Source organism: Muscardinus avellanarius (genome assembly GCF_963383645.1).
Source record: "Muscardinus avellanarius genome assembly, chromosome: 21".
NCBI lineage: Eukaryota > Metazoa > Chordata > Mammalia > Rodentia > Gliridae > Muscardinus > Muscardinus avellanarius.
In genome coordinates this window covers 6,197,726-6,220,658 of record NC_137807.1, presented here as the reverse complement: position 1 = coordinate 6,220,658, position 22,933 = coordinate 6,197,726, and the positions used below count along the sequence as shown (strand labels likewise).

At 56.0% G+C, this 22,933-nt stretch overlaps 1 protein-coding gene across 3 annotated transcripts in view; it reads right to left on the bottom strand.

Annotated features, from left to right (window-relative positions):
- SFSWAP (splicing factor SWAP) overlaps positions 1-22,933 on the bottom strand; it is a gene marked incomplete at both ends in the record, with an annotated part of 55,939 nt that overhangs the window by 17,697 nt on the left and 15,309 nt on the right. For all 3 annotated transcript variants that reach the window (XM_080717720.1, XM_080717721.1, XM_080717722.1), the window contains 7 exons: positions 2,214-2,404; positions 3,335-3,565; positions 10,263-10,431; positions 11,131-11,224; positions 12,193-12,324; positions 13,071-13,290; positions 22,593-22,728. In XM_080717720.1, the coding sequence (XP_080573846.1) occupies positions 2,214-2,404; positions 3,335-3,565; positions 10,263-10,431; positions 11,131-11,224; positions 12,193-12,324; positions 13,071-13,290; positions 22,593-22,728 (1,173 nt within the window). The remainder of the gene's footprint in view (positions 1-2,213; positions 2,405-3,334; positions 3,566-10,262; positions 10,432-11,130; positions 11,225-12,192; positions 12,325-13,070; positions 13,291-22,592; positions 22,729-22,933) is intronic.

Sequence of the window (22,933 nt, the reverse complement as noted above, 5' to 3'; positions counted from 1 at the left end):
CGGCACTGTGCGGGAGAAAAGTGTCCTTGAGGCAAGGGCTACAGCGGCAAGTGCTGTTAGGAGGAGCTTACCCAAGAGCCAGCCAGCCTGCCCAGGCGCTGAGCACGCACGCCTGGAGGACAAGTGGAACAAGGCCTCGACTCCAGAGGCCGCTGCCAGCACCTGAGCCTCCAAGACCTGCATACAGCGCGCAAACACACACAGAGGGCTGTTTCCAGGGAGCGTCAGGGCCTCTGTGTGGTCGCTAGGCACCCGAGGGCGTCGGCCTGTCCTGCAGGGCCTGCCTGAGCTGTCAGCTCTGTGGGGCGTGAGGGTGCCTGGCCAGCCTGGCTGAGTCCTTTTGGACTGTAGGAACTGTACATCCGCGCAGCGAGGCAAAGTGCACACTAGAACATGATCAAGCTGGGCGTGGTGCGCGTGCGTGTAATCTCAGCGTTTGGGAGGCCGAGGCAGGAGGATCTGGGTTCGCAGACAGCCTCAGCTACTTAATGACGGCCTTTGCAACTCAGTGAGATCCTGTTTCAAAAAAAAAAAAAAGGAGCCGGGGGTGGTGGTGCACACTTGTAATCTCAGCATATGAGAGATTGAAACAGGAGGATCAGGGTTCAAGGATGGCCACAGGCACTTAGTGAGGTACTTTGCAACTCAGCGAGACCGTTTCAAAATAAAGAATAAGCCAGGCATGGTGGCGCACACTTGCAATCCCCGTGCTTGGGAGGTGGAGACAGGAGGATTGCGCAGGTTCAAAGCCAGCCATGCTGGCTTAAGAGACCCTGTTTCCAAATAAAAAATATATATAAAAACAATAGGTGTCTGGGAGTGTAGCCCGGAGGTAGAAGGGTTTCCAGGAACCCCAGTACCGCAAAAAAAAAAAAAAGGGGGGGGGGGCGGGCAGGAGGTGTAGCTCAGAGGTAGAATGCCCCTGGGTTCCATCCCCAGTACTGCAAAAAAAAAAAAAAAAAAAAAAAAAAGGTAGTCAAGCCAAGGGTAGCTTGTCTCTAGAGGTTTTCTTGGAATGAGCCAATGTGCACATACAGTCCCCACCCTCAGTCCTGGGATTGAGCCCAGGCCTCAGCACCTAGGCGAGACTCCCTCCCACGAAGCCAGCCTTTCTTTCCTGTCGACAGGATCTCCCTCAGCAGCCCAGCCTGCCTCCCACTCCTGTTCCTCCTGCTTAGCCTCCCTGGTAGCTAGGACTGCAAAGCATGCACGACTATGCCCAGCCTGGGTTAAAAACAGTTTTGAGTTTGACTTCCATTTCATGACAATTGCCGATTTAATTACAAGTATTTTTGTTTTAAAGCAATTAAAGACAGTAATCGCCATCTGCTACCATTACATTTTTGTTGAAACAGCTTTGCGGCTGTAATCTGTAGTACACACGTATCCTGGGAGGCTGGCCCAGAGACTTGGACATTCACACCACTTCCTGGAGTACAGACTGAACGACGACGGCTGGGAAACAGAAAGGGGAGATACCCCGCCGGGACGAGGGCGGGCTGTCTGCCGTCACATACAGAGGCGTCTCCGACCTCACTCACTCACTGCACAGGCGACGGGACCAAGGGCCACAGCCCACTTGCTTTTAAGGCGTCTCCTGCCACGAAGCAGAGCTAGCTAGTTCTGCTGTTGGCATGGGCACGTCAAAAGCATTCCCCCGTGGACACACTGCCCTGCTGATCACGTTCCGTCACCACCCATTTCTGCTCCCATGCTGTGGGAATCACAGGCCTTCTCCGGTGGCGTGGGCTGGCTTGGCGAGGGCCTGGAGGCGGGCTGCCGTCTCTGTGAGCTCTGAAGACCAGGCCCTGGCGAGCTGCTTCCCACCACCCCTGAAGAAGCTTGAGCTCTGGGAAAGGTTGAGGACAGAACTGGAGAGGCGGCGGAAGCGGCAGGTCCAGCACACCCAAGAATCAGGGGCAAGCTGGGCGTGGGGCGCACGCTTGTCATCCCAGCACTTGGGAGGCTGAGACTGGAGGACCGCGGTTCGCGGACAGCCTCAGCTACTCAGTGAGGCCCTCTGCAACTCAGTGAGACCCTGTTTCAAAATAAAGAATAAAAATGCCCCTGGGTTCCATCTCCAGACCCACAAAAAAAAAAAAGGAAAGAATTAGGGGCGGGACCGTGAGGGCAGGGCCCCAGAACAGGGCTCGGGGACACCCTACCACTGCAGGCCGCACTCTAGGGGTGTGGCCAGGGGCCCCGGGATGTACCTCTACAGTGAAAGGGCTCTCCTCTGTCTTTCCAGCTTCTGCTTCTGGCAGAGGATTTTTTAAGGTCTGTAAAAACAAGGCAGCCTTCCTCTTCCGTTCCGCCTGGAGCTGCTTCTCCTTTGACTCCTTGGACGCCTGGGCGAGTTTCTCGCGGGCAGCGGCAGCGAGGCGGTCCTCCAGCTTCTGCTTCGCTGAGGAACAACACAGACAGGAGGGGTCTGAGTGGGCAGCATGTGGGCTGTTGCCAACGCTTTCACACGCCAGCAAGGGCTTCAACGCAGACTTAAATAGGACACAGCACACTTCAGAGCAGGCAGGTGCAGTGGACAGGTCGCATTCAGGAGTTCTACACTCCAAGCCAGCCAGCTGACGGGGCTCCACACTAGGGGAGCTGGCAACGGGAGGGCAGGATGGCTCTCAGGCACCCGGATGCTCCCAGCAGGAGGGATACTCTATGAAGAGGGTCTTGGACCTGGTAGTGACCTGGTGAGCTGCCGAGCGCGCACACAAGGCAGGTGTGGGCACTCAGACACGAACGTGGTTGTGAGGGGCGCAACTGCAGTACTGGGAGTCCCGGGCAGGAAGGCCTACTGCTACTTAAGAGGTGCCGCTTGATCTGCCTGTGCACACAGAACAAGCAATGCGAGGAAACCAGTCAGAATAGATAGAAACCACAATGTCATCAGTAGTTAACTACTTTAATGCAGAGTATAATAATTTGGGGCAGGGCAGAAGGGCCATGCGGTGTCCTCCCGAATGCTGCTGGCCACGCGCCGGGGCATGTGGGGCCACGTGGGGGCCCGTGAAGATGTGCCCAGGCCAAGAGACCTGCTCGGCACGCCTCATCTTCAAGGGCCGACGGTCCTGCAGACAGCCTCACAAAGGCGGCTCCCAGCCTGGGGCGTTAACCTGCACTGGGAGTCGGGCCGAGCACCTCACCCTGGGGCTGTGCCTCCATCAGCGCGGCTGAGAGGGCACCCGGCGCTGAGAAGAACCGCCTGGGGCACACCGCCACCCCGCGGCGGGCTCTGGGTGGCGGGCTCGGGATCTCTGGCTCAGCAGCCGGATCTCGTATTCAAGCCTTTTCTTTCTTTTGAGAACTTTAAAAGCTATCGACAAACCTTGCTTTGCTTCTAGCTCCTCCTGGGTGAGTTGGGGCTTCTTTTCCTCGACAACTACACAGGGCGGGGCGGCGGCCGGGCTAGTGTTGGCGGCACTACTAGGACTTTCTTGGCCTTCTTGGCTTCCTTCGTCATCGTCACTGTCATCATCTAGCTTAACTCGGTTTTTTTCCAGGGGAAGCAGATCATTCTCTTTGGCCTTGATTGCAAAGCTTATTGGAGCAAATGAAGCTATTGAGAAAGGGTGAAAAGCACGATACATTTTAGGGAACCGGAGCGCAGAGCACAACTGCACAGGCCCTATCACCTCCGCGGCGGCAGTGGCGGCGGCTGCAGCGGGCCGGGGCGTGTGCAGGGCGGAGGGCCAGGGCCTGCAGGGCGGCTGTGCTGTGACCTGCGGGCCAGCGGCCACCGGGCGCCACGTAGCACTCTTGCTGGGTGTTGAGAGGGGTCGCCTGCGTTTTCAAATGGTCAGTTCCTGTCACTAGTCTTTTCACAGCTAAGTATGTGCACAAGCAGGCTATATGATGTGGCTCCACTATAGAAGGATTATCTCTAAAAAGTTCCAACTATAGGCCAGGCGTGGTGGCGCACGCTTGTAATCCCCGCGCTTGGGAGACAGGAGGATCGCGCAGGTTCGAAGCCAGCCACATTCGCTGGCTTAGGAGACCCTGTTTCCAAATAAAAATGTAAAAATAGGTCTGGGAGTGTAATAGCCCAAAGGTAGAAGGGCTTCCAGGAACCCCAGTACCACCAAAAAAAAAAAAAAAAAAAAAAAAAGCCCCAACTATAAGGAAATAAGCTTTTTTCACACAGCAAAAACCATGGAATTAATTTCTTTATGTAGTTAACATAAAGAAATTATGGGTGCCTAAGTCATGAGAGAAATCATGTCTACACCTATGAGAAAAACTTAAGTCTGGCATAACAAAAATTTAGGTGATACAGTTTCCCTCCAGAAGAGCTGGAAAGCTTAAGAGAAATAGAAAGGCCCAGAAGGAGACCACCTGCCCTCCCACTCAGCCAGCACGCACCCTGCCACTTCAGATGCCCAAGAGGCTAACAAGCCCGAGCTAGCTGCAGAAGATATTTAAGTTTTAAAAACCACAAGTCATTCTGAAGAATACTCAGGTAAGCCTCAATGAAGGGGGGTTTCTGTGTACTGCACACCAGCTGACGCAGAGGGGAAAGCAGACCCTGGGAAACACAGGCAGGCCTGGGACTCGGCGCAGCAGCCCCACTCCTGCAGCCGCACCCTCCCACGTCAGCTGGTGCTCTCCAGTCCCAAACCCGCGTGTGGTGCGCGGCAGAGGCCGGGCTGTGCGCCCGGGTCTGTGGCACCAGCCTCCTTTCCTGGACTAGCCCTGGGGCATGAACACGTGGGGGTACAAAGTGTGCTCCCTGAAGAAGAACAGGCCAGCAGCCACCTGTGTGCTGAGCGACGTCGCCCAGGCCCACCACCAGAGGCACAGCTGCCACGCCGGGAGCTGACCCCGGGCCTGCAGGGTCCTTGTCTTCTAGAGAGGCACCAAGATGCACGTGGGTGTGGGCAAAGAGTTAAGCCGGGAGGCTCTGCTCCGCTCTGTGGGGTACAGCCAAGGAGAGGGTGAGATGGACGTGGGGAGGCCAGCCCAGGGGCCGCGGCACACAAGTGCTGTGAGGGTGCGGGTTAGCGCACTACCCCCTGTTCTGGAATAAGTTTCAAGTTTTTTCATAAGAAAACAAAGGTGTGTGTGTGTGTGTGTGTGTGTGTGTGTGTGTGTGTGTGTCCTCTGGGATACACTTCCAGACACCTATTTTTTATATTTTTATTTGGACACAGGGTCTCTTAAGCCAGCAAGGCTGGCTTTGAATGCGCGATCCTCCTGTCTCCATCTCCCAAGCGCGGGGATTACAAGTATGTGCCACTACGCCTGGCTATTCTTTATTTTTGAAATAGGGTCTCACTAAGTTGCAGAGGGCCTCACTAAGTAGCTGAGGCTGTCCTGAACAATGATCCTCTGGTCTCAGCCTCCCAAATACTGGGATTACAAGTGTGTGCCACCATACCTGGCTTATTTTTTATTTTGAAACAGGGTTTCACAATGTTGCTGAGAGTCATGCTACTTTGGAAGCTTGTAAAGAACTTGAGATCCTCTTATCTCAGCCTCTTAAGTACCAAGATTATAGGTGTGTGCTATCACACCTGGCTCGGGGACATTTTAAAAGCAAAGAAAACTTCACACAGCACTAACTAACGAGCTCAAGGAGCTGGACTAAACATGTATGAAATGACCTAAACACGACTTTTGCTATACCACGTCTCCTCTGACCTGGAAGAGGATGCACTCGACAGACAGCACACTGGGTGAGGAATCCTTTGCCAGCACCGAGTGTGATGCCGCTGGCATGCACGTGCCAGTTCCAGAGCCAGATGCAAGGCGTTGGAGGCGTGCATCGATGTGCGGAGGGCCCCCAAGCAGCCTCCAGCCCTGCCTGGCTCCCCACTCCACATCAGGAGGTGGTACACAGCTGGATGCCCTGCCCAGGAGCTCGGCTCAGTGCAGGCCTGGGCTGGTTCTGCTCTGGACAGTGCTCTGGCCTCCATCTCTTCCGAGCACGTTCTTTGTCCTGCTGCACAACCGACCAGCCGAGGTGCCTTCTCCAAGCGGCGAGGTCCTGTGAGGCGCTCAGGCCAGCCCTGTGGTCAGGCCCCGGCCCACCAAGATACCTCACACCTGCACAGCGCTTGCCCACCCGTACGCCTGCCCACATGCCCCATGGGGTGGCCGAGAATCCAGCCTACAGCTCACGCAGCCTCCACGCCACAGCAACAGCATCTACTGCTAAGGTCTACCTTCCAAGCTACACGTGTTCCCTGTGAGAAGCTGGGAAAACACGCATGAGCCAAGCAGATGAACAGCACACGTAAGAGACCCACTAAACACGAGTGTGCCAACAGGGCCAAAAGAAATGGGAGCCCCCCCACAAAGTCCTAACCTCCCGTGCGCGCCATAGGCAGCCTCGTTCCACACACACAGCAAACATTCTTGCAGCCAACACAGACCATTCAACCACCAGTGGGAGGACTTCTTAGTATAGACATTCCAACTGATTTTCCAACCTCCTATGACTATTCCCAACAGTCTAAGAATGAGCAAGACCTATGACAAGTATCTTCAGCAAAGCATATTTCTAGGAGAAGGGCCCTTCTGTTTAAAATCCGGCCCACATTGCTGGACTACCTCTAGAGAAGCTGTATCAATGTACACTTCTAAAACCAGCATGGCCAGGCGTGGCGGCGCACACTTGTAGTCCCCGCGCTTGGGAGGCAGAGACAGGAAGATCGTGCAGATTCGAAGCCAGCCTCGCTGGCTTAAAAGACCCTGTTTCCAAATAAAATATAAAAAACAGGTGTCTGGGAGTGTAGCCCAGAGGTAGAAGGGTTTTCAGGAACCCCACCAGTACAACCAAAACAAAGCAACCATCATGCCACCGTGTCAAAGCCTCTCCATCACTATCGCTATTTCTTTTTATTTTTTGGTTTTGGGGACTGAACCAAAAGGCATTCTACCTCAGAGCTATGCTCCCAGCCCTGCTTCAAAATAAAAAAAAAATAAAGTTATGACAGGCATGGTGGCACACACTTATAACCCCCGTACTTGGGAGACTGAGACAGGAGGATTGTGGTTGGCAGACAGAATCAGCTACTTAGCGAAGACTTGTTTCAAAATAAAGGATAAATAAATTAGGCTGTGGATGTGGCTTGGAGGTAAAATGCCCCCTGGGTTCCATCTCCAGTACTGAAAAAAAAAAAAATTATTATTTTGAAGCAGGGTCTTACTAGGTTGTGGTACGTAGGGTTGTGTGCAAGTAGGGTCTTACTAGGTCTTACTACCTTGCTCAGTTGCTGAGGCTGGCTGTGAACCTGTGATCCTCCTGTCCCAGCCTCCCAAGTTCTAGGATTACAGGCATGCAACATGCCTAACTGCTTCTCCTTTATTTTTCTTCTTGAGACTGGGTCTTGACAAGGCTAGTTTCAAACTCCTGGGCTTATGTGATCTTCCTGCCTCAGTCTCCTGAGAAGCTGGACTGCAGGTTCGTGCCAGCACACCTCCTTGAGTAATGTGTTTTGAATAATCGATCTGAGAGGCAAAAACCAGCATCTTGCTAGGGAGGATACATTAAAAATCTACTTACTGGACGCCCATTTTCCTTCTTTTCTAACCTTTGTCCTTTGTTGTTTTGCTAAGGCAGTAATATCTTTCCTTATTGATTTACAAGGGCTCTTTCTATAGTAAGAATATTAAGGATATTTATTCTTTACCTTTCATTAGCAATTACACACTCTGACATGTCTTTTAAACGAGATTCAGGCCCCACCCCATGACTCAGAGCCACGCCTCAGCCCTTTTTATTTAGAGAGGATGTAAATTGCTGAGGCTGACCTTGAACCTATGACCCTCCTTTTTCAGCCTGCCAAGTCCTGGAATGACAGGCAGGAACGTGTCCAGCTTCGATGCTAAACGTTACCTTCACTTCCCTCTGTGCCTAGAGCTGCCTTTATTGAACACAATTTATCTGAGAGTTGGGAGTCTCACTTCTCTAAGCGAGGTTTGCTTCTCCAGCTTCAGCGAGTGCTGGTTGGGAGGTCTCACGCGGAGGCGGAGGCGGCGTGTAGGCGCCTCCGGACGCTGCGGCAGGGTGGGCCCTGGAGCAGGTCCGCTGGGCGGAGTCAGGCCCGCTTCACCCTGCCCCGGCCCACCGCCCGGGCCGGACCGTCACCAGCCAGCACTTCAGAAATGATTCCAGCCCCAGAGACAGGCCGGCTCCTCGTGGCTTCCTGAAACAACTGCAGCAGTTTGTTTTCTTCATGAGCACCACTTTGCCGGGATCTCCGCTGTCCAGGCCTCAGGCACACATGTACCCTCCGCTCGTGTACCACACGTGCCCACGGCGCCCCGATGCTGTGCGGGCTTGCCCTGCGTCATCTCCACCGCACTTCTGACCTTTGTCAAGTTCCCACTGCTTCTGCTCTGATGTCTCCCGGCTCCCTCTCCCGCTGTCTCCTGGGTCCTTCTCTTCCCGGTGCTCGGCTGCATGCTGAGCGCACACCCGCCACTGAGTGGCCGCACCCCAGCCCACCTCCTAGGTTCTTGAGTTCCTGTGTGTTTTGTTTTTACTGTTTACCAGCATAAACATATTCGGTTATGTGTTTTCTTTGAATAAAGTTCTGCTGCATTTAGTAACTCTGGGCAAGCAATTTCTCAGTGGCTACTTTCTGGACTCATGGCTGGAGTGCGGCCCGTCTGCATCTTTGGCTGCAGCGCCCACAGCAAGTTTACTGGACACCTCGTGTGCGCCCTCCTCATGCTCTCGTCGCAGGGCAGTAGGATGCACGGCCGGCCGGTGGCCCGCGGCCTGCCTCACCCTACCTGACGCCTCTGTGGAGCTGCCTCTTCCTCTAATTCTCGTGCAGTCTGACCACCAGTGCTTTCAGTCCACTTTAAAGTTCAGGGCTTATTTCTAAGCAGTCTTGCAGATGTCACCAGTCTCAGGCACCTCCAGCCTGTGGAAGGCACACTGGAAGTGCGAGCCCCTCTCTTGTTCCTCAGGGGCTGTCTTGGAGGGCCCGGGGCACAGGGCTGAGCCTTGCCCGTGTGTGCCCATGGCTTCTCCGCCCCCGAGCTCAGGGGCCAGGCCTGAGCAGGGACGGCTTTTACCTAATACTGTGAATCTGTGCAGTTATTCCCGGCTCAGGGGGAGGCCAAGGCTGCTCTGTGTGGCCTTGTGCAGGTGGCAGGGCAAGCCTGGGCCTGTGAGGAGCTGCACTCGAAGCAAGCGGGCAGCCGGGCGGGGCCCCGTGGCGCCCCACTCTCTACTTGGTCTGTAGGGACTGTGAGGGCCTGCTTCCAGAATGCTCCCAGCGTCCTTTTGCTGACAGTGACCTGTTGCCTCTGAGTGCCCAGGTGTCCTTTCCTTTCCCACAAAGCTGACCCCAGGCCAGCTGCCTTTGCTGATCACGGACAGCCCCAACTCCCAGAGTGGCCGCTGCTACCCTCACTCAGTCTGTGTTCTTGGCTGCTGCAGCGAGCTGAAGGTGGGCAGGAAGGGCAGGAGCTTAAGCGCGTGCGCCCAGGGAGCTTTCAAGACAGTGACTTCCTGCTGGCTGGCCGCTCTGAAGGATCGCCATTCCTGCGGGGAGCAGCTTTCCACTGGTGGTGTTCCCCAGCATGGCCTGCCTGGCCTGGCTGCACTGGCCGCCTTTTCTGCCTCGGCTGTAGCCCTGTCCAGGTCTCTGCCACCAAGTCCAGACACCATCCCTCTGCCTCACAAAGCCACTGACTGAAAAGGCCACCCCAGCCGGCCTCCAGGGCAGGCAGAGCCCCGAGACAGCTGTGCGTCTGGCTGTTCACACCGACACTTACCCCGTACACAGCCCCGGAGCAGCACAGGCATTCAGCCCAGCAGGCGGGCCACCCTTCTGGGGTCCCGCCACATGGGCTCTGAGAAGGCCGCTGCTCCGGCCTCGCCGTGTGGCCCCTCTGCAGGTGCCTGCCTTGCTGACGAGCCCTCCTCCAGGACGGAGCAGGGGGACTAGAAGTGAGGGGCGTGGTCCGCCTGCACAGGCATGAGTGAGGGGCCTGCTCTGGCGAAGAACGAACATGGATTTCACTATGCAAGTTTGCATGGGAATATAGCTTTACAAGTCTGCAGGGGGATGCAACAGTATTTGAAAATCTACAACATGTCTCTAAAGTGCTCTGAACAGGCCGCTAAGTGAACGGGTCCCTAAGTGGTGCACTATGGAGCTATGGCGCAGCGGGCAAGCCTGCCCGTGGCAACCCAAGGAGCACCGGTCGCCCGTCCTGCGGCTGCGGGCTCGCTCTCCCGCCACTGAGGCCCTCCCCAGATCCAAGCAAGGCCACGGGCGCCGGCAGCAGCGTACCTTTCACCAGCTTCCCGTCCACCGTGTTTTTGCTCGACGCCTCCTTCTTCCCACCTGGGCCTCCTCTCCCGCCGGCCTCGGTGCTGTCCTCGGGCACTCCGTCCTCCCTGCTGCCGCTCGGCTTTTCAGCAGCAGATTCTGCAGGGGCCTCTTCTGGGGCTGACCCACTCTGGAGAGATTAGACATCACTACCACTGTTACGTGAGAAAGTACAGAGGATTAAATACAAAGCATTTCATTACACAGCGGCGTCTCTACGTTTCAAATCCAGGCCTGCTCTTTCTGGCACAACAGACTGGAGGCGGGAGGCGGCTGGTCGCCCTGGAAGAAGCGCACTTCTTGGGGCCGCTCAGTCCTGCGCGCCAGCCTTCAATACCTGTCCCCGGGAGATTGATTACTAAGGATGCTTCTGGAATACCAAATTGCCCACTGCCTAGAGACGAGGAGTTTCTTCAGGCTGAGCAGTCAGAGGCTCAAGAAATCTGCTGCTGAGCAAGTCTTCAGCATCCCTCCCCAAACAAGCTCAAGAAAACGGTGGTGGTGGTGGGGTGACACGAGGACAGGATAAGGAGCAGAGGACATAGGCCAGGGCGGAGGCTTCTGATGTGCTAGAGCCACGGGGCAGGGCGCGAATGTGACACTGCTGCACCAGCCAAGCGCCCAAGCCTGGATGGAATGTGCTGGACCGAGAGGGACCTCCTCACCAGATCAACACCAATTCCCACCAGGGGCAGGGAAGCTGGAGACAGCACCTGCAGGCATGCAGCTGGCCAAGCGCAGACCTGGCTGGCCCTCCACACGCAGCGAGAACACACGGGCCACCCCTGCACCTGTGACCGGGCGCCCCTCCCCACTGTGAGACCCATACCTGTGTGCTTTCACCCCCTTCTTTCTGGAGGAAGAACTGCTTCTTAAACTCGTAGTAGGCATTGTACTGGTGCCAGGGCTGCAGGAACTCAAACCTGAACAGAAAGAATACGGGCAGCTCAGCACCCTGCCCCGCGCGTGCAGCGGCCACACCAGGGAGACAGGCACGGGAGCTGCCCGTGCAGGAGCACGCCTGCTTGTGGCAAACCAGCCTCGGGGCTCAGGCTTCACTACCAGACACGTGGGCCACGCCTGCTTGCATCTAGATTCCTAGGCCCATCCCTGAGAAACATGGATTCTAGCCTTTCATCTTATGTGGCATAACCATTTTTACTTCACAGGAAGTAGCTCCAAAAATTCAACAAGATAAGCAAAAGTATGTTTCTCTAGAGACACCTGGGCCAAAAAAGAATAAAAACATAAAGGAACCAACCATATGGCAAGATTTTTTTTTAAAAAGCTAAACAAAACCTCTCAATCCCATATACCCAACATGTTTAAAATTCTTTTTTACCAGTATCTGGAAGGCTGAGACAGAAGTATCATGGTTTGAAGCCAGCCTCGGCTCCTTAGCGAGGCCCTCTGCAACTTAGTGAGACCCTATTTCAAAATAAAGAAGAAAAAAAAATAGAGCAGGGGGTGTAGCTCGGAGGTCAAATGCCTCCCGGGTTCCATCCCCAGTACTGAAAAAAAAAAAAAAAAAAAGGCCAAAATATAATCTTTTCAAAATTTTCTCAAAGAAGCCAGGCGTGGTGGCGCATGCTTGTAATCCCAGCGCTTGGGAGGCTGAGACAGGAGGACTGCATAGGTTCGAAGCCAACCTCAGATACTGAGTGAGGCTCTCAGCAACTTAGTGAGACCCTGTTTCCAAATAAAGTATAAAATAGGTCTGGAGTGTAGCCTGGGGGTAGAAAAGTCTCTGGGTCCCACCTCCAGTACCACCAAAAAAAAAAAAAAAAAAAAAAAAAAAAGATCCTCAAAGACCTGGCAGTGCTGGGATGGAAGAGGGCTCAGTGCATTCTGCTACTCGCCAGCCCAACTTGCAGCCTGAGGCTCGCCTTACCTCTGATCATTCTTGGCGCGGACACTGGTCTCAAACTTCAGGCCATTCCTGGCAACATACTCAGCCAGCTTGTCGATCACAGGCTGGATGTCGGGGGGTGGGGGGATGATGGCGGCCACGGGAGCAAGTGCACTGTGGAGGAGAGCCTGGTGAGCGGCCCGGGCCCCCAGCAGCTGCCCAGGCCCGGTGTGGCCGACAACACACACCACTGGCCCTTGCTCTGCAGACGACGCGCTTCACAGCCAATGAAGCCACCGTCCTCCAACAGGCCAGGGTCACCATGGGGAGAGCAGGGCTTTACCAGGGAGCCGATTTAAAGCAACTGAGGAGAGGAGGCCTACATGTCCCTCTAGTTAGCACTTCCCTCCGATCAGGAGCGAGCTCCTAGGAACCTCCAAGCACAACGCTCATGCCGACTGTTACAGAAGAAACAGTTGCCACGGACCCCACCCCACTCCCCCACCTGATCAGGCAGGTGGTCCTGTCTGCAGTCTATCAACTCTGCCCAGGGCCTCCACTGAAGCGAGACAGGAGACAGAGTGAGCACGCTTTGTCTGGGGCTGCGCTGGGCCACACTCTGCCTACGTGCTCTGCAGGGACTGCCCTCCCCACAGGCTCCGCCCATCCACCGCACAGGTCCACAAGAGGACCTAAGGTAGGGTGGTGTGCTATGTTAACTCCGTTTCAAGGCAGCAGACTCAGTGCTACGAACTTCTTTAGAACTTTGAGACTGTGTCTTGCTAAACTGCCCAGGCTGGCTCAAATCTGCAATCCTCCTGTCTCCGCCTGTAACCTGGGGATCTGAGCAGTCCTACTCAAATAACGGAGGCTGGTGGACACAGACACATGACAGACAGGCACTGCGGGCATGCACGCACCTTGTGGTGGTGGTGGGGGTAGCGGTGGCCCCGCTGCTGGCTTCGGCCGTGGTTGGGGGCGGCGGGGCAGTGGCCGCCACCCCGGGGGAGCTGGACACGGTCACTCCAGCAGGAAGGGTGCTGTAGTAGGTGGCCACGTCGATTCCCGGCGGGGGTGGTGCCAGGCAGTAGGCGCCGTCGGGCAGCATGTAGTAGCTGTAGTACATGGCGGCCACGGGCGCTGTGGAAAGGCCCGTTTCAGGCATGAGAGGCTGTGCCAGGCTGGCCCACTGCCAGCAAGAGACCCCATCACTGAAGGCAGCAGGGCCTCGCCCAGCTCCCACCACCCTGCTCCTGCACTCTGCCGATGAGAGGCAGGACAGCCAGGTGCAGGAAAAGCACGCATGGACAAGTGCGTGGGCGTGGCACGCGAGGCGTGGATGGGAACTTCCCTAGACGAGCCGTGTTCTCAAGCCTCGCGGGGGCCGGGGCATCTGCTCTGGGTGCTTTTCCTTGCAGGAGCATGCGCAAGGTCTCCCACATTTCACTCACCCGTCCACCGTGGAAGGCATCCTGCCCGGGCGGGTGCCTGTCCCCCGGCACTGCAAGCCACTCCCCAGCCCACCTGCTGCTGCCGGGCCCCAGTCATCAACGGTGATGCGTGGCAGCCGCCTACTCACTCTGCACAAATGCAGACCCTGCAGACTGCGGCGCACGGCGCCAATAACCCCGTCCTGAGCGTTGACCTGCCATCTTTTTGGAAAATGCTCAAAGCTGGCACAAGCCCCAAAGGTTCAGTGACGTGGCTGAGCACTCTCATTTCTAATCCTGCTGCAGATGAGCAGGACACAGACCTTTACTGTCCTCTTCATTAGAGGAAGGAAGCAGCTGCTGCGATGAAAGGGCCCCCTTGCTTTCCACACGGTCCACTCTCCAATGGTAACACTGTGGGCAACAGGCAGAGCCTCGCCCTGGCCGTGGTTGCTTTGCCCTGGCTTTTCCCAGCATCCACACGCGCCACAGCGAACACCACCGTACGTTAAAATCCTCAGGGCCAGCCAGCTGACAGCCGTTCCGTCTCAGGCTGGAAAGGCTGAGTAATTCCCGGGCGCTGTAGGCACATTCTCAGCCACCAGCGACTCGCTTCTTATTAAGTACACACGCGTGCTCCCAAGCTGTCAGTCTAGCCCACGCTTCACACCAGCCACGACACAGCTTCGAAGGGCAGCATCTAGCGCTCCAGAATCGGTCCTGGTCTCAGCGAGCTCCACGGCAGCCCCATGCACTCCACCGCTGGAGACAGCAGTGACCAGACCACCGCCGTGACCGGGAGGGGAGGGGAGGGGAGGGGCGGGGCGGCAGTGCCGTGCCCTGAGACCCCACGGTTCAGATGGATCTGACTATAGACGAGGTGTCCCAGTCACTCATGTCTCTCCAAGCAGCCTGAGCCACCACACAGGGAGGCAGAGCGGCCCTCGTCCCATTGCCACTCGTGTTCTGGGAGCGTGAGTGAACCAGAAGGCTGCAGCTGCGGCCAGCCGTCCACCTCAGCAGGACGGACAGAATACCCCAGCCCATGCCGGCCAGGCCACTGCCTAAGAAGCCAAGTGCATTAAATGGTAGCCACAAGAGGACATCTGAAGCCATAAGACAAAGCGGGTTGTGATTAAGTTTCTCCTAACCATATCTTATGCAGCTTCAACCTAAGGCATTCTTTATGGAAGAGGAGTGAGGAAATGCTTTCAAATGAGCTTCGTTCTCAAAGTCACGAGTGCGCCCACTGTCATCTGAATGAGCTTCCGGCGCCTGCCGGGCCGCCCAGCTCACAAGTGCCCGCGAGGTACGGATTCGTGCCACTCCGAGGACGGAGGAGACAAACCCAAGCCCCGAGGGCTCAAGGGAGCAACCCTGGGTTGGTTCCCGCTAAGACGGCCCCAAGCTGATGACCCTCGGGCACAGGCGTTGGCCAGAGCGCAAGGCGGGACAAGAAAACCCCCAGGGTTTCCACAGCCAGAGAGGGACAGAGACACGGGCAGGCTCTGCACCATGCACGCCATGCTAGGGCAGCCGGGTCACCTTGCCGCAGCAAGTGTGAATGCCTCACACTGCTCTCAAGCCACTGCTCTGATCCCCACTGCGGCAGCTCAGAGATGGGAAGCTCAGGAAGGAGCGTAGGTTGTCCTTCCTCTGCCAGCCGGTCCTCTGCCGTGGGCCTGCCCCGCAGCCCTTAGGCCCGCCCCTGACACCTCATCTCTGGAGGCCTCTGCTGCCTCGGTGGGCTCAGGAGGCGAGCCGTGTGCACACAGCGAGTGGCAGGTCCCTGCAACATTAGGACTGCTTGCGCAGTAGTTGCTCGAGAGCATTACCCAAACACCCTGCTGCCGAGCGCCGGGCAGGGTCCTTGTCAACTCACTCTTTACCTCGACCCTCAGCTGGCCCCAGGGCACGGGCGCCTGTTTGAGCACCAAGTTTGAGCACCAAGGAAAGAACAGAAGGAAAGCAAGCTGGGCATGGCGGTGCTTGCCTATAACCCAGTACTTAGGAAGCTGAGACAGAAAGGTCTCAGCAGTTTAGCTAGGCCCTCAGCAACTTAGGAAGACCTCTCTCTTTCTTTTTTGTGGTTCTGGGGATTGAACTCAGGAGCATTCTACCTCTGAGCTACATCCCCAGGCCTATTTTATTTTCTGATTTTGAAACAGGCTCTCAGTGCGTTGCAGAGGGCCTAAGTTGCTGCGGCTGGCCACAAACCTGCAATCCCCTTGTCTCAGCCTCCCAAGTAGTGTGCTTGTAAGCCTGCACCACCATGCCCAGCTCGTGGGATCCCATTTTAAAATAAAAGTAGAATAGGGCTGGGATGTAGCAGAGGTAGAACGCCCGTGGGTTCAACCCCCAGTAACTGTTCCCCACGTGCTCCCTCCACAAAACGAGGTCTGGTGGCTGAAAGCCATACCCAGGTCCCGTCGTAGCCATGGTGGCGTGCACAGACTCACGGTGCTGCGCTCTTCCCTTGCTGCTGTTTTGAGTGCCGTGTCCTGGACTTCTCAAGAAGGACTGGCTTCTTTTGAGATGGGGTCTTGCTAGGTTGCCCCGGCCTTGAACTCTGGGGCTCGAGGGACCCTCCCACCTCAGCTGCCCAAGGCACTGGGAACACAGGTGCCGGCTACCAGGCCGGGCCAGGACTGGCTTAAAGGAAGTTAAAGGTCGCCAGGCTTGGTGGCGCACCTTGTCATTCCAGCATTCGGGAGGCTGAGACAGGAGAATTGCAGTTTGTGGACAGCCTCAGCCACTTAGTGAGGCCCTTTGCAACTCAGTGAGATCCTGTTTCAAAATAAAGAAGAAAAATAAGGCTGGGGGTGTAGTTCGGAGGTAGAATGCCCCTGGGTTCCATCGCCAGCACACCCCACACACAAAAAAGTTAAAGGTGGTATTTTACTCTAAAAACTATACTTTTATGAGTACTGCAAACATCTACTCAAAACGAACCCAGGAGAAGAATCCAACCAGTGCCCGTTTTTTGCGAAGCGTGCGACCGCACTGCCCTGTGCCGCACGCAGGGGACCTGGGCACTGGCGAGGACAGAGTCCCTGCCCAGCCGTCTTCCCGGCTGCTCACCTCCATGGGCTTCTTGCGAGTGGCCTGGGCCATCTGCTCATGGGCCAGGTCAGGAGGGCCGAGCAACCCATGTCTGTGCCGTGAAGGGAGACATGCGGACAGCCTCTTAAGACAACCTCCATGCGGCCTAGTTGAGAGGAGCCTGGGCGGCAGCCCCACCCGCTTGCACACTCACGCTGGCAGCAGTGAGGAAGCAGTCCCTCGGTGCCCACCCCGGAGCCAGGGCCACCTCACCTCTCAGCCTCCTCCTCGGGCTCCAAACTGCCTGGCTCACCTGCATCCCTGGGCTTTTCTGAGCTCAATGGCTTTAAATTCCATTACTCTTTAATTTTTTTCCTGGTACTAAGGATTGAACTCAGGGGCATTCTGCCTTCAAGCTATAACCCTTGCCCTATTTTACTTTTATTTCAAAACAGGGCCTTGCTGGGCGGACGAGAGTTCACTCCTTGCAGAAGGTGTCCCTTCGCTTTCGGCCTTCCAAGGACTGGCATGTTGTGCCACCACGCCCAGCTTTACATTCCACTGCTCTCATGACTGTGCACCCCCGGCCCGAGCACTTGTGCATTAACTGCCCGCTCGGCGCCCCGCTGGGATGGCTCTTACTTGCCATCTTCCACCTCGGCCTCCCAGCTATTGGTACTGCAGGTGCTACCGCACACCGGCAGGCAGGATGCATTAGACAGTCTGCACTCAACCAGCAAGCTCCTTCCTTTCCTTGCCAGTGAACCCATCACCTGAGGCGCCCTGCGTTAACGACGCTCCCGAGTGCTGCAAAGGCTAACGTGGGTTTTTCCTTTCTTCTACTTCTCTTGACTTAACAATAAAATTATTGCTAAATAGCGATAGAAGAAAAAGAAATCCAATCTAGCCATACATGAAATGGCCTAATTTTGCTTATTTCTAAAATAAAACATTATAACATTACAAAAAACACTGTTGGCTGCAATAGTGGACAGTATTTCAGTATTACTGCCTCCTGCATAATTAATTTTATTTGCTCTTCTAAAGGATTCATAGCTAACTAGCACAAGGCAAGTAAGTAATAACAAAAAATGGAAAGCATGAAACAGTCTCATCAGGCAAACCAATGAAAGCACTGTTAGTTTACACATGTACATTTAAAGAGCTCCTAGGAAAGTTCTTTTTAAATAAAAATAAACGCTCTTCTTTTGTGGCTGCCAAAGTCTAGGAAAACCTCTATCAGCAGAAACTAACGACGAGGAAGGCCTGAGTACACCCGAGGAGCTTGGGGCAGATGGCAGGGTGCAGCGGCCCTGAGGCGGGGGTCTCGCCCACACTGGCTCAAGGGTCTTGACCCCACAGGGCGCCAAGAACCAACTCTGGACACGCGTTTGCCCTCGAGAAGCAGCACGCCATCTGCGTGTCTGCAGGAAGTCCCACTACAGCAGAAGCAGGCTGGCAAGCCAGCGGGCAGCTGCAAGCCTCCCTCGCCCGCCCTCCGCTTCTGCGTCCGTTCCTGGGGTGGAGCGGCTCGGGACTTCTCCTGCCCCAGAGCTCCCTCCAGTGCTCTGCTTCCCAGAGAGGGCGAGGAGCCCAGAGGCCCGGCCTGAGCTGTGAGGACGCACAGCGGCCTCAGTCTTTCCTACTATTGAAAATCTTGAGATGGACCCCTCCCGCACTCGTCCCCAGTACTGGGTTTGACCCAGGGCACTACATCCCATCCCACTTACTGACTTATTCTTTGAGGTCCTGGGGGTTGAACGAAGTGGATGCTGTACTACTGAACCACACCCTCAGTCCTTTCTATTTTCTTCTTTTGAGGCAGGTTCTGGCTAAGTTGCCCAGGCTGGCCTTGAACTGATGACTCTCCTTGCTTCAGCCTCTGGGCACTGGGACCAGAGCAGCACACCCTGGCCGTGGCCCCAGTGGACACTCTTGTAACACACACTGTGTGTTTGTAAATGTGTCCTGTAGTTAAAGCAGAGGGCCTGGGTCAAAGGCATGTTCGCACTAAGCCTGGTTTGCGTTGCGGGCTCACCCTCCACATTGCCTGCAAACCCATCCCCCGATGATTCAGGGTGCCCGCCAGCCTTCTCTACTCTGCTGACAGCTTTCATGCGCTATCCCCCTGCAGTTCCCATCTGCATCTTTATTTGATCTCTATCGTGAAGATGTCCAAATTTGGGTATGTGAAATAAAATTTCAAAATTCTAGAGACTGGTTTCCTCCTAGGACCCAGAACACAGAGTTCTCCCTCCACCTGTACCTGCACCCGCACCCACACCCGGGCTGGGTGGAGGCCAGTGGCCACGTGGTACGAGGTGAATCCTGGAAGCCCCGGCCACAGCCTCCCTGCGCCATGTGCACCGCAGCTGGTGCTCTGACTGCCCTGACCGGCCCATCCCGTCTGCAAAGGCTGCCTGCATGTTAAAGACACTGCTTCCTGCTTAAGGTTTGCCCCCCCCCCCTTTTTTTGGTACTAGAAATGGAAGCCCAGGGGCATTCTATTTCTGTGATATGCCTCCAGCTCTTAATTTTTATTCTGAAACTGAATTTTAAGTTGCTGAGGCTGGCCTTGAACCTGTGATCCTCCTCCCAAGCACTGAGACTACAGTTGTGCAGCACTGCACCCAGCCTTGCTTTTTTCGATTAACTGACAGTGTTGACTGCTGTATGGTTCTGAGCCCTGCATGATGGCACCTGCTTACAATCCCACTACTAGGGAGGCTGAGACAGGAAGATTGCGTGTTGGCGGCTAGCCTCAGCTACTTAGTAAGGCCGTTTCAAAATAAAAAATAAAAAGTAGGTCTGAGGGTATAGCTCAGTTAGAATGGCCTGGGGTTCAACCCCAGTACCATAAATAAATGACAAACCAAGCAGATGGCCCCTCTCCAGCCAAAGTGTCCTTCCTCTCCCAAGAGGGCCCGTGCAGCGGCACAGGGGAGGCTCGCGTGGGCCTCTTTCTGCACAGCTTCCCCGTGCTGCGGTCCTCTCTGCTCCTGTCTGGACTGCCCTCCCCGAGGACCCCGGGGAACTGCAGACCTGGCCTGACAGGAACAGAGACTAAGGCACAGGTTTCCTGTGCGCATCTGCAGAGTGTTTCAGATATCAGACTCGGTCTATCAACACTTTCAGCAGCAGTGCACACTCATGAAGACTTAGAAATAATGAAAAGTAAAGTACGCTGGGTGTGGGCACACAACCAGTGTCATTTCTGAGGTGTCTTTGCACTGAGTAATATTTCTGCAGTTCTCTCCAGTTGGCTGTCTCTAAACATAGTTGAGACAGCACTGTTAATATTTAGGCAACCTGCTGGGCGTGGTGGCGCACGCTTGTAAGGCAGAGGCAGGAGAACTGCGCAGGTTCAAAGCCAGCCTTGCTGGCTTAAGAGACCCTGTTTCCAAATAAAAATATAAAAAATAGGTGTCTGGAAGTGTAGCCCGGAGTTAGAAGGGTTTTCAGGAACCCCAGTACCACACACACACACAAAAAGGCAACCCAATCACCATTACACAGATGAACTAGCAGAGGGAACTGAACCCAAGTCCATCCCCTCCTTGAACTGCACGCATAAAGAGGTGCTCGTAAATGTCACACGGTGGTCAGTCCTGGCCCTCAGCCCATCAGAGGACCCTGGCTTCTTCAGTTGGGCACCACACAGCGTGCGGGCAGCGAGCAGCAAGGCCATGGGAGGCGCGGACTCTGAGCTCACAGGACCGCAGGCTGGTGGCACGAACGTGCTGGGAGACCACACATGGTGGTGAGGCCGAGCGGGCACTCAGCAGAGCCGGAGCTGGGCGGTGTGCCAAGGCTGCCCCTGTCTGAGGACACCAGGGCTTTCAGAGGGGCCCTGCGGAGCCCGTGGACCCCAGCACAGGTGTTTCCTGGCTCCTGTAGGTTTCACTGGGAGTCAGACCCAGCTATAGCTCCTCCGGGCTGCTAGGAGGCCGCAGTGAGGCTACCCCTCCGCTCAGTGGCCTTCCTGGATCCTGGGCAGGCAGGTGGTGTGAGCCCGGGAATGTCGCTCTCGGGGCTCTGACCCAGAGCTCATGTGGAAGTGTGTCCTAGCCCTTACGCCCAACGCCAGGTCCACGCCCCTCCCAAAGTTCCTGACAACTCAGCGCTCATTCCTGCAGTCTTGATGCTCTTGCTATGCAGGGTGGGGCTTCAGATGGAGGACTGGTGCTCCTGCCAGACCAGACACGGAGGCTGGCTGCACTTGCAGGCCAGCCCTCGGGCTCGCTGTGCAGTCTGAGTCTGCTTGGGCCACCTCCCACCGTGCTGTGGGAGTGGTGTCACAGAGCCGCCGCTCAGTCTGCCCGCCGCCAGGGTGTGCACACGCCGCCCCGCCAACCTCCAGTGACACGAGGCAGGCTCACCGACTGCTACTGCTCTCTGCAGAGCTGCACGGTGGCTTGCTGGGATCTCGCGGACACACGTGCATGTGCGTTCAACTTAAGCAAACTCAAGGTGGGCTGGCGGGGCAGCCCACGCACACGGATCCATCCCGAATGCTGCACTGCGGGGCTGAGCACTAGCGTGCTCCAGAACGTCGCCGGAGCGCTGCCTGGCTGCCTGCCGTCGGGAGCCTCCTGGGGACTTGAAGTGAGCGCAGTCCTGCAGCGTGAGACCTCTGAGGCGTGCCCGAGCCCGCTGCATGGCTGAAGGAGGCGTGCCGCGCTCCAACGCGGGGCTTCCCGGGGTGTGCAGCAAGGGCGCTGTGAGTGACTTTCACCCCTAAGCACGGGAGCCTAGCACAGTGGGATGACAGCCAGCGTGTGCCAGTTCTAGGGAGTGCGAGAGCAGCTTCGGCTTTCCAGGAGCCTGTCCAGCCAGCTGAAGTGGCCCGCTGGGCCACGGGGCCTCCTCTCCTCAAAGCAGCCTCTCCATGTGGCCGTCAGAACGAGACCTTGGCCAAACACTCACTGACCCCATAAGAGCTCCAGACTCACCTTGACTTAACAGTGCTCAAGCCACTAAACAGATGACAGAACAGCCACCAGCAAGAGGCCCAGGGCTGGAACAAGCTCAGGGGGGCGCGCTCGCCCAGAGCCCGCAGGGCCCAGCTCCATCCCAGTGCACAGGAAAAGGGAGAGCAGTCGCCGGGTGCCGTGCATGGTGTGCGTGTGCTCGGGCTCCACGTCCAAGAATCCAACCAGCCTTGGGTGGGACGGTACAACTGACAACTGTTCCCGCAGCACTTACTGTATTAGGTCTGAAAGGCCCCAGAGAGATGGTCTTAAAGTCTACAGAAGGACGGGATTTGAGCACACGCAGGTTTTGGTATCTGCCACAGGTCCTAAAACCAATCCTGTGCTAATATACCAAGTGATGCCATACTCAAATGCCAAGTTGTGCTGAGTGTGTGTGGGTAGGATCCTGGGGAATGAACCCAGGGGTGATGCTCTACCTTTGAGCTATAACCTCAGCCCTATTTTATCTTTTATTCTGAAACAGAATCTTGCTAAGTTCCATGTGCTGGCTTCGAACCTGCAATCCTGCCATCTCAGCTTCCCAAGTACTGACATCACAGATACGCACCACCATGCCAGGTTACTGTGTGTCTTTTTAAAGAAAGAACCATGGGAGTGTCTAGCCAGCACCCACCTTCCTGCTTCTCCTAAGAGCTGAATGTCTCCCAAGCCTGCAAGCCCACACCGCGCTGCTCCTGCAGAGCCTTGGTTTTATTAGGGCAGCACCATGCCCCAGTCCCACTTCCCAGCCTCTGCTGCATGTAGAGAAGCCCCGGGACACCGCTGTCAGTTCAGAGTTAAAGAAGGCAGTGTGGCTTGGGGAGGTCTCTGGAGGGGCGCCAGCGTTGACAGTGGGCGGAACAGCTGTCCTGCCATCAGCACACACAGGAGGATCTCTGGGCGCCGCCCTCACAGCACCAGCACAGGGGGCTGGACGGCCTCGCTCACACGCTAGCAATGCCCCTGCGGGTCAGACGAACACGCGGTGCGTACTCACAGTCTGCCGTGTACTCCACTTGGGAGGGCTGCACAGGTGCGCCATCTGCGGCTTGTGGGGCGGGAGCAGAGCTATCAGCCTGCGCCTTGCGGACCAGGGCTGCCAGGGGGTGGTCTGGGTCCACCACCTTCAAGGGCTGGGGACAGAGAAGACACACTGCTTCAGCATTTTTGTGCTGTGAATGAGACAAATTTCCTCAGTTGCAAAAAGACGCAATCCAACTTTACCGCAGTGGGCATGCCTTAGGGAAGCCTCCGGAGCACACATGCCCGTGTGTGTGCACGTGCTGTGGAAGCTGCCAGTTCTCTGGCGGAGTCACATGAGACTCAATGTAGCAGTGG